General features: G+C 39.5%; 1 protein-coding gene across 25 annotated transcripts in view; it reads right to left on the bottom strand.

The window, feature by feature from the left end:
* Window positions 1–19,614, bottom strand: part of EPB41L2 (erythrocyte membrane protein band 4.1 like 2) — a 267,535-nt gene that overhangs the window by 156,312 nt on the left and 91,609 nt on the right. For all 25 annotated transcript variants that reach the window (XM_027086494.1, XM_027086522.1, XM_027086469.1 and 22 more), the window contains 2 exons: window positions 8,111–8,574; window positions 7,197–7,409 (listed from right to left, as the gene is read on the bottom strand). In XM_027086494.1, the coding sequence (XP_026942295.1) occupies window positions 7,197–7,409; window positions 8,111–8,560 (663 nt within the window). In that variant the 5' untranslated portion in view covers window positions 8,561–8,574. The remainder of the gene's footprint in view (window positions 1–7,196; window positions 7,410–8,110; window positions 8,575–19,614) is intronic.

The raw sequence follows: 19,614 nt of genomic DNA, 5'->3' as shown, positions 1-19,614 counted from the left end.
CAGACAATTCAGTGCCTTCTTAGAAGACCAATTTGGCTGGCAAGGGAAAACACAGAAAATCCTATAGTAATAGATCAAAAGACCTCCTGAGGTCATACGCAACAGCGTCCTGAATGCCCAGCTAATGAGTCTGCTCTGCTCCTGTGAACCCCTCATGTTCTTCAAGCTGGACCAAAGTATTCAACTACTCACATGGCATGGCAACCTTTTCCCATTTACTAAATAAAAATTACGTTATTGGATAGAATTATCACCTTAAACTCCTTTTTGAGCTTAAGGGATAAATGGACAGTTAACCAGAGACATTCCATGTGGACCTATGTCACTGGAATTTTAAATGGCATATAATATATGCCAATTAAATTGTTCACAGTTCTATTTAAATCATATTTAAATCTAACGCTATTTTGCAGGAGTTTAGAGGGCCACAACTTCCAGATCCCCTACAAGATGTAGACAGTTAAAACTATTTAACTCGTAAACCTAGTAAGGGTCGATTATATAGAAGTCTAAAAGAACAGCCTTGGAGGGTGACAGTAGACATAAACAATCAAGTAAGTAAATAAAACCCTCAAAAGCAATGATAACAAATTGGATTTCTGAGGCCAGTACTCTGCACAAGAAAGGCAAGAAGACCTTGACACATTCTACTGCCTGATAAATAGTTTTATCAACAGAACACTGACGAAGAGCGCCTACATTCTGACAGCCTTATTCATAGCACTGAGAAAAAATGGCACTGACATTCCTGTGTGGGCAGAACAATGCCCTCAATTCTCAGACAAAATCAACACGTGGGAAAAACTTTCAGATGCCAGAGGAAAATGTGAGCAACTCTAACTCAGAATGCACATTCACTCATGCTTCCGAAGTCTTACAGGGACTTTCACATTTATTTTCAGACTTTAAAAATATATATACAGACTTATCAGCTGTAGTAAAGCCAGCTCAATCCTAGAAATAGAGGAAGCAAATATTTTCATTCTTACTTTGCAATCTGAGAATAGAAGAAAAGAGGAAGTGACTTCCCCAAGACATCCAAAGAGTCAAAAGAAAAGTAAACACAGATCTCCTGACTTTATATCCATGGCATCAACTAAATCTTACTGTATTTTTCCTTAGAGGAAGGAGCCCTGCTGTTTTAACACATGGAGTATGTAAATGACTTCAGTGGCAATATCACAAGAGTCCTCCTATAGCAGAGTCCCTGGAACAAGCATGCAAAATCCAGGAGACTCCCGAAAATTCTTTACCATTAAATTCTGGTACCAAAGGGGCTTGCCACATACCATTGCATATCTCAATGAGATAAAAATAGACATATCAGAGAGTAGAAATTATAAATTTTCTTCATTAAAAACAATAATCTTGGGCTCCCCTGGTGGCGCAGTGGTTGAGAGTCCGCCTGCCGATGCAGGGGACACGGGTTCGTGCCCCAGTCCGGGAAGATCCCACATGCCACAGAGCAGCTGGGCCCGTGAGTCATGGCCACTGCGCCTGCGCATCCAGAGCCTGTGCTCTGCAACGGGAGAGGCCACAACACTGAGAGGCCCGCGTACCGCAAAAAAAAAAGAAAAGAAAAAGAAAACAATAATCTTCAAAGTAAAGATTTTTTTTTCCAAAAAATATTTGAGATCTCACTTTATTATCGAGATGACAGACTAGTATACAAATGTAAATTGTAATTTTTACTAACTTTAATGAAAAAATACTTCACGCAAAGATTTGGAACAAATGCACAAGAGACTCGGCCTTGCGTCAAAATTAATGCATGGCTTAGTAATAAGCCTATTGTCACATAAGCCAGAAATAACATTAATTAAAGTCAAGCCATTTCCATATTGTTTTTGTACTTAACTAAAATCATTCTCCAAAAATGCACCATTATCCAATATTTATGCTCATAAATACTGTGTGTGTGAAGCATTTTTTATGCACTTAGTGTTAACATATACTCTCTTCAAAAGAATGCAGACTTCAAAGATAACAGTTTTTGAAAACGATGTTGCCATGGCTCCCTGGGCAGTTTTCTCCACTTAATTCCTGAGGTTTGAGAATAGGTTCAGATGGCCCACGGGAGAAAGAATGTAGAAACAGAGAGCCAGGAAAGGGCAGGGGGCTGGAAGGAGGATAAAAAAGGATATATGGAGATCGATCTATCTATTTTAAGGGAATAATCTGTGAAGCAGAGACGATATTAAGACACCAAATAAACAAAAATATCCCCAAGAATTATGTTTCTTGATTTTAAAAAAATTATTCAGTTAATACAGTAATACTGACATTAAATGGCATAAAAAGGGTATTTTTGTTGTCCAAAGGTACTGACAGATAACAAAAACAGGAATCTGCCTAACTTTCCCAATGCTCTAATCACATCGATAAAACCATATCTATAAAGACCACTGGTGTGTAGCATAACCAAGGCAGTGGATAAAAAAAGTCCCCCTTAAAGTACTGCAGCCATGTTCTAATATCGAATAGCATTCTTGACTTTGCTAGGTCTTTTATACTAATAACTTTACAACCTCTGGTCCATTTCTTCCAGCTCCTTTTTGCTCTATCGATCAGTTTTAATCATCTTATCCTGGCATTTCTCGCCTTGTAGAACTTCATCCTACTCTACAAGGTCCCTATTAAGTCAGGCTGTTCCAACTCCTCAAGACCTCCTGTACAGGCAGGCCATGCTTCCCTCTACTGTTGTAGGTGCCCTAAGTGAAGGCATTTAGGCCCTCTTCAGTGGGCATGCTACAATCTAAAAATCTAATTGAAAATTAGATACATGTACATACAGAAAGAAAAACAGCAAGCAATAACTATAGGCCTCTAAAAAGCCATGAAAGACACAATCATCATCTTTAATGACAGTGAACAGCTGGAAACAAATCTAATCTCCCCAACCAAATAAAGTAAAAGTATTTATTTCCCACACTGTATTCACTTCCTTAAGTACTTGCAACTTCATTTATAGTCACAGTTTCCCACAACATACTTCCCCCCAAGTAGCCCTCAGACACCCGTTTCCGGTACAGAGCTACAGAACGACAGCTAAGCAGCATCAGCACATCACCCCATCTGCCTAAGGTCAGTACTGGAACTGGGAAACGAGAGCGTGTTCAAACCACGTGATGGCTGTTCTTTGGGCTCTGCTCCTGATGAGGAAGTAGCAGCAGTGTGATCAGTATCAGATCCGTTCTAATGATACTAAGAACTCAAAGAACCTAGATAGGAAGGAGAACTGGATAAAAGAGAAATTAATCAAAAGAGGAAATACCACTTATAATGCCTGCATTGTAACAACTATTGTGACACTGATGAACTACAGCCTCTGGTCAAAATATACAGTCACTGCCTAGGTTTCCAGGTGCATAAAATCTGCTGTGCGGTCACATCACTTAAGTCTACTCAAATTTTGTTCTGCTTTGTACTTGACAGGAAAAACAAAAGTTTACACAACACTTATATGCTACAAGCTTATTTCAAATGTATCTATTACCCTCAAAAGTTCATTTTTATAATGGTATATTAACTAATCACTTACTAGCTGAAAAGACAACCTGTAAATTAATACAGTCATTGAAATAAAGACTCCTCTGCTTCTCCAACCAATTTAAGTTGAACCATAATGGAATGAGAAAATACGAAAAACTGAATGGCAACTAAAAGTACAGTATTTCAAAACTTATGCATTCAACAAGAGGTACCTGAAAGGAAAATTAGAGCCATGAAAGCATAAAGCATACATTTTTTTCCAAATATTCAACTCAAGAAACTGGGGGAAAAAACAGAATAAACTCAAGGATAAAATAAAGAACAAAATGTTACAAAACAGAAAAGAAACAAATAAAACCAAGCTGCTTCTTTGAAAGATTAAAACGGTTAACTCTATAGCAAGAATGATGAAAAAAGCACAAATAACACAAGAAATTAAAAATGAATCAAAATCAAAGATACAAGATGAGAACACTACGAACAACTTCATACCAACAGATTTGTCAAGTTAGATGAAATGGGCAGTTCCACTAAAAATATGAATTACTGAAACTTATTCAAGGAAAACCAGAAACAGCCTATTGGAAAATCAAACCCATGATTTAAAGAAAAGAAGAACACCTCCCAACAATATTCTTCCCAAGACACTTTTTTGTTTGTTCGTTTTGTTTGTTTTTTTTAATTTGGCCATGCTGTGGGGCATGCGGGATCTTAGTTCCCTGACCAGGGATCGAACCCGTGTCCCTTGCAGTGGAAGCGTGGAGTCTTAACCACTGGACTGCCAGGGAAGTCCCTCCAAGACAGTTTTAAAGGCAAGTTTTACCAGATCTCCAAAGAACAGTTAAATCCCTAATTTAGGCAAATTTTTCCAGAGAATACTAAAGGGAAGCAACTTTATGAGATTAGTATATAACCCAGATAACAACATCTGATGAAGATAATTTGATAAAAGAAAATTAAAGGCAATTTATGCAAAAACCCTAAATTAAAAATACAAAATCAATGTCAAATCATCATGAACAAGTAGTATTTATATTAGGAATTCAAAGACGGCTTCATGCTAGAAAACAATGTAAATTACAACATTAATAGATTACAAAAACATATGATCCTCTCAGTTGATGCAGAAAATACATCAGATAAGATTCACTACCTATTCATGTCTTTCACCACGTATTCATGAAACTTTCTAGTCTAGTCTTAGAAACTAAGAAAAGAATATCCTTAATCTGAGAAAAAATGCCTAGTTTTAAAAATCCTAGAGCAGTCTTAGAAACCTAAACAAAACTTATGAAATGATGCTCAGTCTCCTGAGTTGTAAATTATAGGATTATTTCCATGGTTTCAATTATTTACCATGCTCTTCCTGTGACAGGATCATACTTGCCCACCTATTGTCATCAACCTTAACCACAGGACTTGCTTGGTTAATGAGATGAAAGTGCAAGTGGTACCTACTACTTCCAAGCAGAAGATTCAAGAGCCACAGGTGTGGTTCTGCCATGTTCTCTTTCCCCTCTATTGTGAGACCAACATTTCCCAGGTGGAGCATACACCTTTAATCTTGGTCCAAAACTCAAGAAGACATGGAACAGAGCCCACAGCCAACCCACCGAGGGCATATAACATGAGCAAGGAATAAACCATTGTTATTTTAAGTCCAGAAGATTTGGAGGTTGTTTGTTATTGCTATTGTTGTCTTTATTGTATAACCTAGTAAAAGTTGACAGTGATCAAATAAATGCTAATTAAAATTTTGAGACGATATTTCACACCATTACGATAGGTCAAAATTAATAATTCTAATAACAAAAAGTGCTGATGACAATGTGGAAAAACCTAACAGTGGTTGCTGGTTGGAATTTAAATTGTCACAACCACTTTGGAGACCGCTTTGCCAACATCTGGGAAAACTAAAGAAGTAAAGCAGCATCTTAGCAACCTAGCAATTCCCTTCCTAGGTGTCTCCCCTGCAGAAACTCTTGCACAAGTAGATAAAGAAACATATATAATAATGTTCACTGAAGCACTGACTGTTATACTATATAAAAGAAATTGTGCCTCAGCAGGGGAATAGATAAAATGGGTTAGTCATTCAAAGGAATACTATACGGCAGTTAAAATCAATAAAGTAGATTTACACGTGATAAAAAGACAAATGCAGAGAAAGAGAAGAGATGGGAATAAGACTCTAGCAATACCTTTAATGCTTTATTTCTTTTAAAAAATATCTAAAACACACGGCTAAATGGTGACATCTGGTTAAAATTTTAATGATAAATATCCAGCTCTCCTATTATTTTTATATTTTTGTATTTTTTAAAATATCATGACTTTTTTTAAATGACAGAGAACAAAAATAGATTTAAACCATAAAGCACATTGGTCAACCATGAGCTTTGGTGATAGATGACAGGGGCCTTCAAGATTATCTAAGTAATCCTATATTCTAAAGATAAAGTCAATTTCTGGGCCTCAGTTTGACCCACAGAGGTTGAGTAAGTGACTCAAGGTCACATAACAAGTTATCAACAAGTTTATTCTCAAAATCTAGACTTCCTAACTTCTATCCTAACTTCTAGGATAGGAAAAATGAGGGACATGTGATCAAAAACAATGTAACTGAGTCAGGTTCAGAACGCGGTTCTACTGTTTCCTTGTTGTCCCTACCCCTACTACTGAGAGATATACAGTATTATTCTCTCTCTCTGAGAGCTTTAAGGATTTTTAATCATCTTTTGTACTCCTTTTCTCAAAACAACTAACATAGCAGAACAACTGTAACTAAATGAGTAAAATTAAGTTCTACATAACTGATACAAAGGTAAACGTTAAGGACCATGAAGCAGTCATCTTAGTAGTTCAGCAGTCAGGTTCACGACCTCCACAGTTAAACTGCTGGGGTTGGAATCCTGGTTCAACCACTAACTAGCTGGGAAACTTTGGGCAAGTTATTTAGCCTCTTTAAAGCCTTACATTCCCTCATTTTACAATGGGAATACCCATAATAATACCTACCTCATACAGAGTCTTATAAATATTACACGACGTAACTCATTCAAAGTTCTTCACACAGTTCTTCAGTAAACATTAGCTATTAGTATACGTCATGTAAATAAAGTAATTTAGCTATGAAAAGCAACAGGCTCTTTTGATTGTCATAAAATAAGGCATTAAATGCTTTTAAAAAATTACATTGGCTTTGGTCAGCATCGGTGCTAATCAATTATATGCTTTGCAAATCAAGAGTGTTTTTTAATTAAATGAAACTAAATTAAATAAGCTAGATTTTAAATCATTATCTGTCTCGGGATGAAAACACTTGGGATTAAACTGCTGAAATTTCATTACTCTGAAATTTCAACCTAGTGCAATGTTTCTCCTCAAGTGAAACACTTATGGGTAATATTCAAACTATTTAATGCCCATCCACAACAGACACCAGCCAATACACATGACCAGTGCAGCCTGGCAGAACATCGGCCCTGCTTACCCTTAAGGGTCAGGAACTATCGTTTCTAATGGAAAGGATGACCCTCTTCTATGTTTTCTTGTTTTGCTTTTTTTTTAATGCAGAATTGCGACAAACTATCTTATAGGAACACAAAATCTATTCACTGTGCCAGGCCACAAATGAGGGCATACGATACTTTTACTGTCATTCCACACATCAAGATAGTTCTCCTACCAGCTCCCAGTCTCACCTCCAGGTCACAGCTGTACTCGGTGCCACCTAGGAGGGTCACTTTGCACTGAACAGTTCTGGTCTTCTTGGTGGCTTTCTGAGAGGCCTTCTCTGCTTTTAGCTCATTGGTCTGAACTTCCTTTGTCTCCCTTTTTGCTGCTTCATCTGATTTGTCCTCCTGTATTTCCTTTACCTTCTCCTCTTCTCTCTCTTTACTTACTTCTTCAACAGGCTGTGGAGGAAAAAAATTAAGTTCATACTAAAGGTGACCAATTTGCAGAAGGCAACACACAGAAAAGGAAAATCTTAAGTAAGAACTGTGATTGTTATAAACACTGCGAGCCTAAAAGACTTCAAAAACTTTGCCAGAAGGGGTATTTTCCTACATTTTCTTTCCCCCAGTCCACCTCCAATTTTCTCATTTTGCCAATTTGGCAACGTCAGCATTAAATGAGTAAAAGAAACTACGTCCCAGCAACCACAATTTAAATACCATGTCAAATACTATTTCTAATTACAATTTCATACCATGGCAAAACCTAGGCTTCATCAGGCAACCAAAAGGCACACACACACAAATCTACTTCTTCCTATCCACTGAACCCCTAAATAAATCAGATACAAAAGTGCATACTACTTAAAAGGAGAGGTAGAAGGATTCTGAGAGTACCTGTCTAACCCCTGATCTGCATATACAGGGGATTTTTTTTTTTTTTTTGCTTTATTATTTTGAAAGTTTTAAAAGGAATAACAGGAGAGGGCTGTGGTAGACCCTCTAAGACCCATATTCCAGATACAGTAAGCCAAAGCAGTATCTTAATATAAGATCACTGAAAATGATTCAAAACAAATCCTTTTTGTTAACATGGTTACTCCATCAATGCTTTCACTTCCAATCACTTCTCAAACACTCTGTGTCTCCAGACTGCTCACCACAGGTTTCTCTTCCTTGACGTCGACCTTGATCTCCTGTTGTTTCCTCTGGGCTGTTTCTTCAGCATCACCCTTGGCCTGCCTTTCTTCTTCTGGAAGAGATTCCTCCTTATCTAAAATCTGCTCTTCCCCAGCAGCTTGGGTAGGCTCTTTTTTATCTCCTCCGTCTTTGGCCACTACTAAGTTATAGGACTTCTGTTTCTTAAGCCACGGGGGTATGAATCGAGAAATCCCCCTGCTCTCAGATGGATCTTTCTCTTTCTTCTGGCGGTGTGGACTACTTTGGCTTTCAGCTGGAGGAGGTGACTGGGAACCTTTTTCCTCCTCGGGATCAGATGACTGATTCTGCTGATTTTCTGCTACTTCTTTCAGTTTCTCCTTGGTCGCATCTGCTCCTAACTGGTCAGATTCTTTCTTCACTTCAGATGCGGAGCCCACTTCAGTAGTCATGGTCACAGCTTATTCTATAAACAAAACAAAATCACCAAAGGTTATTTTACAAACTCTCCCAGTTTTAGTTTGGAGGCAAGGGGCAGGGTAAGGAAGGGTGGGAAGGGGAATGGCAGAAAGATGACAGGGAGGAAACAAATTTAGAAAAAGAAGGTTCAGAAGCACAAGAGACAAAGGAGACTGCTTCCCTTAAAGTTTATAATTCTCTATCAGAATCAAAGAACCAAAACTAGCACCACAATAGAATTAACTCTCCGATTCTGTACAGAGAAAACTTCAAAACATCAAAAGCTCTAGAAAGATTCCTTTTGTTTGATTTCATCTAGCTATAAACAATAATTCACCCCAAAAATTCAACTTTTTCAGGAAAATTCAATTTTTTAAGGAAAATTACTTTTCTCTATACTTGGTATTCCTTATTCTACAATATGAAAATGTTACTGATAATGCTAGAAAATTCTGAGACACATTTCACTGCAATTTCACACATTAAAACCAAAACTTTTTAAAATGTTAGTTATTATAAAAATGAATTTTAAGCTTTGGGGGCTTAATTGCGAGATAACTAAATCTGGAACAAAAATATCTTCTTTTTTGTTCCAATATTAAATCCCATAATTCACCATCACTACTGTAATGCAAAAATTAGTCTTCTAAGAAAGGCACTAAAACTATAATCAAAACTCCAAACCTCCATCCCACCCAACCTCATAGACAGTTTTCCTAGTATATGTGATTATAAGAAAAGTATCTAAGGGTCCCAAACTGAACCAAATGAAGACATCATAGGGGTGGGGGGTAAATGCATCTAATAATCAATCCTATCATAACTAATGAAAACAAAATTGAAATTAAGTCTCAAAGTATCTGGCTGTCTAAATTTTACACAAGCAAAGAGGGAGTTTAGAAGAACAGTAGCACCACTGACATAAAAAAACAACAGGCAGGCACTTGAAAAGATGCTCAACATCATTAATCGGAGAAATAAAATTAAAAACACAATGAGATATCACCTCACACCCGTGAGAATGGCTATCTTCAAAAAGAACACAAATAACGAATGCTGACGAGGATGTGGAGAAAAGGGAACCCTCGTACACTGCTAGTGGGAATGGAAATTGGTGCAGCCACTGTGGAAAACAGTAGAGAGGTTTCTCAAAAATCTAAAAGTAGAACTACCATACGATCCAGCAATTCCACTCCTGGGCATATATCCCCAAAAAGCAAAACACCAATTTGAAAAGATACATGCACCCCAATGTTCATTGCAGCATTATTTACAATTGCCAAGATGTGGAAGCAACCTAAGTGTCCATCAACAGAAGAATGGATACAGAAGATGCAGTGTATATCTACAATGGAATACTCCTCAGCCATAAAAAAGAATGAAATTTTGTCATGTGCAACAACATGGATGGATTTGGAGGGTACTGAGTGAAATAAGTCAGACAGAAAAAGATAAATACTGTATGATATCACTTATATGTGAAATCTAAAAAATAAAACAGATCAGTGAATATAACAAAAAAGTAAGAGACTCATAGATATAGCAAACAAACTAGTGGTTACCAGTGGGGACAAGGAAAGGAGGAGGGGCAGGATAGGGGTAAGGGATTAAGAAGTACAAACTACTATGCATAAAATAAATAAACTACAAGGATATACTGTACAACACAGGGAATATCGCCAGTATTTTATAATAATTATTAACGGAATATAACCTTTAAAAATTGTGACTCACTATGTTGTACACCTGTAACTACAAAATATTGTACATCAACTATACTTCAATTAAAAAATGAAAAAAAAAATTTTAATAAAAAACAATAGGGCTTCCCTGGTGGCGCAGTGGTTGAGAGTCCACCTGCCGATGCAGGGGACACGGGTTCGTGCCCCAGTCCAGGAGGATCCCACGTGCCGCGGAGCAGCTAGGCCCGTGAGCCATGGCCGCTGGGCCTGCGCGTCCGGAGCCTGTGCTCTGCAACGGGAGAGGCCGCAACAGTGAGAGGCCTGCGTGCCACAAAAAAAAAAAAACAATAGGCAGGGACAGCAGACGCAGCACACTGTCTCCTCTCTGGCCAAGGATAAAAATACTCAAAGGCCTGGCACCCTGACTAATGGGAAATTTCACAGCTATCTTCAAACTTGAAAAGTTCAAAAAATAAAATACACTTGATTTTTCTTTTTAAAGATTTGACATAATTCACATTCCATAAAATTCACCCTTTTAAACTGTACAGTTAGTGATTCTAAGCATATTCAAAAGGTTGTGCAACCATCACCACCGTTTAATCCTAGAACACTTTCATCATCCCCAAAAGAAACACTGTACCATTAATAGTTACTCTCCAGCCTCTCCTTCCTGCAGCCCATGGCAATCACTAAACTACTTTCAGTCTGTATAGATTTGCCTATTTGACATTCCAAATAAACGGAATCATACAACTTGTGGCATTTTCTCTTAGCATAACATTTTCAAGGTTCATCCATGTTGTAGCATGTATCAGTACTATACTTGTTTCTTAAAATATTATTCACCGTCTTTTGCAAATCACATATCTGAGGAGTCCCGTATCCAGAATATAAAAAGAACTCTTACAACTCAACAATAAAGACCAAAAAAAGAAATTTTCTTGATGGGCAAAGGATTTGAGTAGAATTTCTCCAAAGAAAAAGTGACCAATAAGAACCTGAAATGATGCTGAACATTATTAGTCATTAGGGAAATGTAAATCAAAACCACTATGAGATACCACTTAACATCCGCTAGTATGGCTATAATCAAAGGCAGACAGTAACAAGTACTGGTGAGGTTATTGGAAATTTTGGAACATTGCTGGCAAGAATGTAAAATGGTACAGCCACTCTGAAAAGCAGTTTGGCAGTTCCTCAAAAAATTAAACATAAAGTTACTGCATGACCCAGCAATTCCACTCCTAGGTATATACCCAAGAGAAATGAAAACGTTATGTTTACCGCAAAACTTGTAAATGAACGTTTCTAACAGCATTATTTATAACAGTCAAAAAATGTAAACAATCTAAAATGCCCACCAACTAATGGCTGGATAAACAAAATGTGATACATCCATACAATAGAAAATTAAGTAGTCTTGAAAAGGAAGACTACTGAACCTTGAAAACATTATGCTAAGGAAAAGCCAGATACAAAAGGCCATTTGTATAAAACTTCCAGAAAAGGCAAATCCACAGAGACAAGAAGTAGATTAGTGGTTGCAAAGGGCTGGAAGGAGGCGAGAATGGGAGCAACTGTTAATGGGTACAGGGTTTCTTTTGGGGGTGATGAAAATATTCTGGAATTTGACAGCGGTGATGGTTGAACAGCCTTGTGAATATACTCAAAACCACCGAACTGTAAACTTTAAAGGGGTGATATCTCAATTAAAAAATAATAACTTTTAAATTGTTACATACTTGTAATAGGCAAGCATAAAACATTCATTCAGTCAGTCAGCCTATATTTAATGGGCCCCTACAATATGCCAAGTCCTAGGCACATGAATAAAAGACTACCTTAAGGAGCTAGCAGAGTCGGGGTATAGATAAATGAAGAGCATGCTGCTTAAAAAGCACAGCACAAACCCCTAACGTGGATTAGGAGAAGAGAGTCATTAGGCAAGCCTTTCCGCAAAAGCTGACATCTGAGTTGCTTTAAAATAATGAGTATTCATTATTCAGGCAAGAGAATCAAAATGGGAAGCACGTGCCAGGCATAGGCAAGGGTGTAGAAACACGAGGATATTCCTCCTGTAGGAAACTACAAGTACTGAACAACAAAACACTGTACAAGCGAAGTGGGGGCTTGTGAGCGGGGATGTGAGGGAAGGAGGACAGTGAATTGCTGATGATGAAGTAGGAGAAGTAGACAGGAGCCAGAACATAAAAGGTTTTACATGTCACGCTAAGAAAGGTCTGGAGGTTGATTTAAAGGCAATGAGAAGTCATATAAGCACTTTAAGTAGAGGAGTAAAGTAATCCAATTCACATTTGGGATAGCCCGACCTTGCTGTAAAGTACAGGATGAGAGAAAAGAATGAAACAGAAAGGCATCCAGGAGGCTGGTGCTATAATCCAGGCATGATAAGATAATGGTCTGTACTCTGGAGGAAGCAGTGAGGTATAGGATCAGAAATGAATCAAATGGTAAAGACAAAGACTGGACATGACGTGGTGTCTAACTGAAAACAGCAAGTCAAAGAGAAGAAAGAGTCCAGGAAAAGTCCCAGGTTATGAGAGCCTGGGTGATAGTAGAACCATCATAGAAATAGGGAACCCGAGGAAAAGAAGGTCTGGTTGACACAATTAAACTTGATTTTTAGTTCACTGCGACTGAGAAGTCTGTGGCCACTTGACACACAGGTCTTAAAAGGAGACCAAATACGCACTAGAGATACAGATTTGGGAGCTGTCACCACATGACAGCTAAAAGCACGAGTGACACTGACACCACCTAGAAAAAAGTATAGTTGGCGCTTAGAGGGCCCTGAAGAGAACCCTTCTAACCACCACCATGTAAGGGCCAGGCAGAGGGAAGAGGCATGAGGGTGAGAAGAAATACACAGTGAGACAGGGAGATCAGGGGACAGTAATTCCTTGAGGGCAATGCTACAGAAGAGTAAACAGTTACGTAACTATAACATACACAGGTCCAATCTTACATCTTATTCTTATGCACTTGAAGTTCATAATCATGTCTTCCAGTAAGACCCTCAAGAGTACTTGAACCGGCTCCATATTGCACAGAAAATCTTTTTTCCTTCTTTAAGGTACCATTTTACAGGTACCAATTAAGTGGAAAATATTATTTACATTGATCATGAAATGACCAAAGTTGACTTTCAGCACATATTCTCTAATTGCATTTTGAGAGCTGAATCAATACCCTGGTAAAATTAAAACAAAAATGCCTCACACTTGTCTGAGCTAACCAAGATAACTGGCAGCTCTCTAATTACTCTGGCTGTGAGAAACAATCTGGAGACTGATCAACTAAAGCTGATTTTGGGTCAAAACATTTCAGAAGCCATGGAATATAAAACTAAAGTTCCCACTATTATGTTAAAAGCATTAATATCTGCATTTTCGTCCTAAGCTCTATCACTCACTGCTTACTGGGTCAGACATCACGCTTAGGATTTCTGCTCCTCATAACATCCTACAGGGTAGGTATTAGTCCCATTTTGCGGTAATAAATGGAAGAGTAGAAGTTAAGTGACTTGCCCAAGGCCACTGAATGGAGGACCACACAGCTGTGCACACCTGTACTTTGTAACACAGTCACAACTCCACTGTGTATGAAAGAAGGAATCAACCAGAGCCCTTGGCTTAGTCCTCAAAGAAGATTCATGCCAGTCTGTCAAAACGACTACAGAACAACATGAATCTATTCCGTGATTTGCTATAATTAGCCCTGCCCCTCCCCCAAATAAGAAATATACCAATGAGTTCCCACCACCAAGAAAATCATATTTAAAGGTTATTACCTGGCCATGTAATCACAACTGAGCTGATGGATCAAAACCAAAGACAAGGGCTTCCCTGGTGGCACAGTGGTTAAGAATCTGCCTGCCAATGCAGGGGACACAGGTTCGAGCCCTGATCTGGGAAGATCCCACATGCCGCAGAGCAACTAAGCCCATGAGCCACAACTACTGAGCCTGCACTCTAGAGCCCATGAGCCACAACTACTGAGCTCGCGTGCCACAACTACTGAAGCCCACATGCCACAACTACTGAAGCCCATGTGCCTAGAGCCCGTGCTCCGCAACAAGAGAAGCCACCGCAATGAGAAGCCCACGCACCGCAAGGAAGAGTAGCCCCCGCGCGCAGCAACGAAGACCCAACACAGCCAAAAATAAATAAGTAAAATTAAAAAAAAAAAAAAAAGACAAGGTGCTACTACAGACACAAAGAGCACAGGTAAACCACACCACACCACTGAGTCTCACAAGGCAGTCCTCCTCAACCACAACTGTACTTGCAAGACTTTTAAGTTTTATGAACTTTAGAGCTGAGCAGTGCTGTCCATGCAAAGGGAAATTACAAGATAAAATACAATGGAAATGGCTAATTGGATTGTAAATATTCAACAATAAGGGTAGATACAATTTATGTAAATAAGTACATTCTTAAAATAGTTTCAAGAGATCAACAGTGTTTAAATCAAACCTAAACACCATCCTCTTTGTTGACAAAATGGTTTCTTGAACAAATTACCACCATCAAGAAAACATGATTATAGCACATCAGTTTACCATAATTATCATGCCTGTAGCGCTCAGAGTTTCCAAAGTGGATAAGCCTTTAAATACCACTGCCCACTAAAATGGAAACTCCTGCAGCGGAACACAAGCCCTCTACTAAAATGAAAGCCCCCTGAGGGCTGGGATCTCAGGATCTTTCTCTTTTTTTCACTGCTATGTTCCCAGCATCTAGACTGGCACATAAGGGGCACCAGAAAGATATTTACTGAATAAGTGTTGTGAGATCATCTGGCCTAATACCCTCATTTTATCTTAACAACAAGGAAACTGAGACTCAGAAAGACTAAGAGATTTGCCTGAGATCACAAAGCCAGGTGGGCAAAGCCAAAACCAGAAAGAACTAGTTTCCCAAACTCAAGCAATGCTCATGCTCATTCCACTAAGCTTTAATTACAAATATCTAAAATTCATCGTTAGTATCGTTATATAACATACTAAGTAAAGACCTCTCTACTTATCAGCAACCAAAAAGAACACTGCTGTGAACAGCCAGCCCATTAGACAGTCATGTGGTTTTTAACACAATTACCATGTTGGCATGCTCCATCCGGATTGACAAAAGTGTTCATTATTGTAACAGCTCCGTGAGAAAAAAGCATGCATCATTTAACACACAACCAAGCAGAAAACCATCATCAGTAGAGAATCAGCACTGTTTAGGTACGGAGCTGTGTTATGAGAAACTATTCTTTTTTCTGATGCTTAAAAAAGGAGGTAAGTTCCAAGGTGCTGTCACTACCACTAGCTTAAACCACCTACCCTGTAACATTATGCCGCTGGAAAGCGCTAGCCCTTAATCAGAGCACAACAGCAAGCAAAGCCAAGCAAGAAGATACATGCACAACTCTACACACTCATACAAAGAACTTCAAGCAAGAAGTTCATGCTAATTATTGGGTCCAGATGTTTCCTTAAAACCTTGAGAGAACCAGTGCTACTCTAAGAGACCTCACTGTGAATAAAATCCCTGAACAGGGTAGGTGCTGCTGCCAGCTGAGTGGCTCCCATCCTCTGCTGAGATCACAAGCAACAGGAGGTCTTTGATTTCTATCAACAGAGCTCAATCCATTCGTTAGGGGACTGAAGATTTACAAAAGGGGGAAATACGCATTTCTAAACTTGAAAATGCAGGTATGGAGAGAGGCTTTCCTTTGAGTTTTGAGGCAGGAACAAAATTGTGTGACAAATAACAATTAAACTTAAAAAATACTGGCAACGTGTACACAGTTCCAATTCGGTCATTTTCCACTCTGACAAATCCTGTTTTTATCTGTCGTGTGACTGGGCAGAGGATATGGTGAGCCACTTTCTGATACCTACGATCACTTGCTTATGTTCATCTCCCCAAACAGACTGTAACCCAAGAAAAGGGCTTTTAATAGCCCCACGACCTTCCCTTAAAGCACTGTGAGAGAAACAAAACAGCAACCCCAAGAAAGGAATGATTCAGCAACCACCTAACTCTGCTTAGGAAGCAATAAGAGTGATGCTTCTCAAATAACAGCCAACATGTTTTTAAAAAGGGAAGGAGGGGGGCTTCCCTGGTGGCGCAGTGGTTGAGAGTCCGCCTGCTGATGCAGGGGACACGGGTTCGTGCCCCGGTCCGGGAGGATCCCACATGCCGCGGAGCGGCTGGGCCCGTGAGCCATGGCCGCTGGGCCTGCGCGTCCGGAGCCTGTGCTCCGCAACAGGAGAGGCCACAACAACAGTGAGAGGCCCGCGTACCGCAAAAAAAAAAAAAAAAGCGAAGGAGGGAAAAGGATGAGGAGGAAAGGGAAGAAACAGGAAAAAGAAATATCTGGAGAGGGAGAAGGAATAACAAAAACAGGCAGGCTGAGAGCTGACTGCAAGTAATTCCTCTCCCTTGTAGGTTTATTTTTCTTAAGTGTCAAAAGGTCTAGAAAATACTATATCCCATATCCAAATAAGTACAACTACATTCCAAAGGGACTGTTATGTTAGTTTAAATTATCTATATGGTGAGGATAAACAAGAGTTACTTTTTACATAACTCAATGCTGCCCACCCTAGTTACCTTAATAACACATTATATCGCTTGTTTGGTTTCTTTAAAGGGTAAAGGACCTATAAGAGAGACAGAACTATTTCTATAAAGATATAAGCAAACATCTGGTTTAAATTAAAACCACATATACAAAAGATAGAAACTGTAGCCCTTTACTAATTCAAGTCTAGGCAGGATCGGGTTACATTCAGAGCATGAATTTTCCTCCAACCTTTCTACTTTTTAACAGAACTCAAATTTTGTTCAGCTTTTCTCACTTTTCCCGCTGCGTGCCAGTGGAGGCTGGCTCCAGGTCAGGCCACAAGGTAATGGTCTGCTGGTCTAGGGCAATCATGGTAGTTCCCCTTCCCTTTGCCAAAAAGACATGTAAAAGGTCTGCTGGTGGGGGCTCCTGGGGAAAGATTCCTCCTAAAAAGAGCCATGAGACGGCCCCTCTTCTTCTGAAGACTGTATACATGATTCCTAGAAAGGCTGTTACCATCTTGAATAATCCATGAGACGGGAAGGTCTAAAGACAAAAGTAACACATAGTAGAGGGCATTGGCGAGAGGGTCACAGAGAAGAGGATCAGCCCACTGCGCGTGCTACACGTGGCCAGGTCCAGCGTTTGAGCTTCCTGTTATGTGAGATAACATACTCCCCTACGGTTTAAACGATTAAGCCGGGGGTGCGGTTACTTGCAGCCACTATTAGCCTCTGTGTAACCTGAGTAAGCATTAGAAAATAAGCCCTAAGAAACTGGGAGCACATGCAGAACCATCTCAGTTAATTATTACTCCCCACTGCGTTTTACGGCCCTCACGCCTAAGAGCCATGGTTGTCGAAATGTTCCACTTTTTTCAGATGCTCAATTTTTAAAAACCTAGTATTTGAGTTAATGTTAGTGAGATAAACCATTAATTCTTCATCCTAACAACTCTAAATAAAAATGAAACAAATTAAACTATCTTAGAGTTCAAAGTGTAAGGTTCCCCTCCTTCGTATATTGGAGAGGAGGGTATATGAAAACCAAGGCAGGGCTTCACTGGTGGCGCAGTGGTTAAGAATCCGCCTGCCAATTCAGGAGGACGTGGGTTCGAGCCCTGGTCTGGGAAGATCCCACATGCCGCAGAGCAACTAAGCCCATGCGCCACAACTACTGAGCCTGTGCTCTAGAGCCCACAAGCCACAACTACTGAGCCAGTGTGCCACAACTACTGAAGCCCGCACACCCGAGAACCCTCGCACCGCAATGAAGAGTAGCCCCCACTCACCACAGCTAGAGAAAGCCCGCGCGCAGCAACGAAGACCCAACACAGCCAAAAATAAATAAAAATTTTAAAAAAAAGAAAACCAAGGCATTATTCTCTACAATGTCCAAGTCAAATAACACCCAAGATAACTGCTAACAACATTATTTATTAATAGCAAGCCCCTGCTGTTTTCAGCAAGTCAAGAAAGAAATCTGTGCCAGGCAGTCTCCCCACAAGCAACTAGGTCATCCTAGGAAGAGCTGCCCTTCCCTGGAGCTCAGTATACCAGAGGCTGTGCATAAATCGTCAAGGGTCACAATACTGCACCACCATTCTCATAATCAAAATGCATATAAACCTTGTCATATTGGGCACTCTGACAGCGCACCCTCACCAAGTGACAGAGACATCCAGAACACTGCTGGCTCTTCATTAATCAACTATGCACGCTGAGTTGTATGGTCAGAATTACTGATGAACTGCATTTGCTCAAATTCCTTCTCTCAGATGGGGCCCTGATTTTTGTAAAGGCCAGAGCTGGAGCTACATTCTTTGTGTGCGAAACGAACTAATCTTTGGATAAAATAACATGATGATTTGGAGATGAAGTCTGGGAACTAAACAGACCAGGATTAGAATTCCAGCTCTGTTTCATACTAGCCACGTAACCACGGACAAGTTATGTAGCGTCACTGAGTCTCATCTTCCTCATAAGCGAAACAGGGATATTAATACATACCTGCCTGGTGACCCTAAGGATTAAATGAGATGCTATAAAGTGCCCGGCACATAATAAATTCATAATAAATGGCCGGCCACTGTCATCATATAGGGATTCTATAAAAGAAGGGACTGTATCTGTTTCTTCACTAATGGTAATGACAGAATCAACAGTAAGGACAGAAATAACAATAAATAATGATAATATGGGCTATCAGTTGAGCGGTATTCCAGAGACTCTGCGTGTCGCAATTCCTTTAATTCACAGCCCTCTGAGGTAGGAACTAAAATTACTCCCACGTTGCAGATGAAGAAGGTAAAAGGAGGATAAATAACATGAGCAGAGCTATACAACCGATAAATGGAAGAGGCAGGACCCAGACCCAGGCCAGCCAGCTCCAGAGGCTTTAGGCAATCCTGCCACCAGTCCCAAACAACTTCACTGTTCTACAACCAGCACCTAGCATAATTCCTTACAGTTCATTACTTGCTGAAAAACAAAAATCAATAAGCTATTACTACCATCTGGTAGTTTACAATCCTAAGCAACATGTTCTAATTGAGCCCCTGATAAGTTTTACCCACTTTCAGGATGTGGGTTATATCACCATCTAAGCCCCTTCTTTCAAAACAAATGTTTTTTGAGGACTTTCATAGCATATGTACCAGATATCAGCAATACAGATGAAAGAAGCCCACTCCCAGCCTAGTGGGGGACAGAGGTACCAATATTAGCATTAACATATACTTAAACCACTTGTCACTAATTCAGAAAGTTTGGTAATTTAGATTT

Source organism: Aethalodelphis obliquidens, unplaced genomic scaffold (genome assembly GCF_003676395.1).
Source record: "Aethalodelphis obliquidens isolate GAN/ISIS:26980383/991018 unplaced genomic scaffold, ASM367639v1 scaffold3, whole genome shotgun sequence".
Lineage (NCBI taxonomy): Eukaryota > Metazoa > Chordata > Mammalia > Artiodactyla > Delphinidae > Aethalodelphis > Aethalodelphis obliquidens.
The sequence above is the reverse complement of the archived record's forward strand: the minus strand, read 5'-3'. Positions and strand labels throughout refer to the sequence as shown.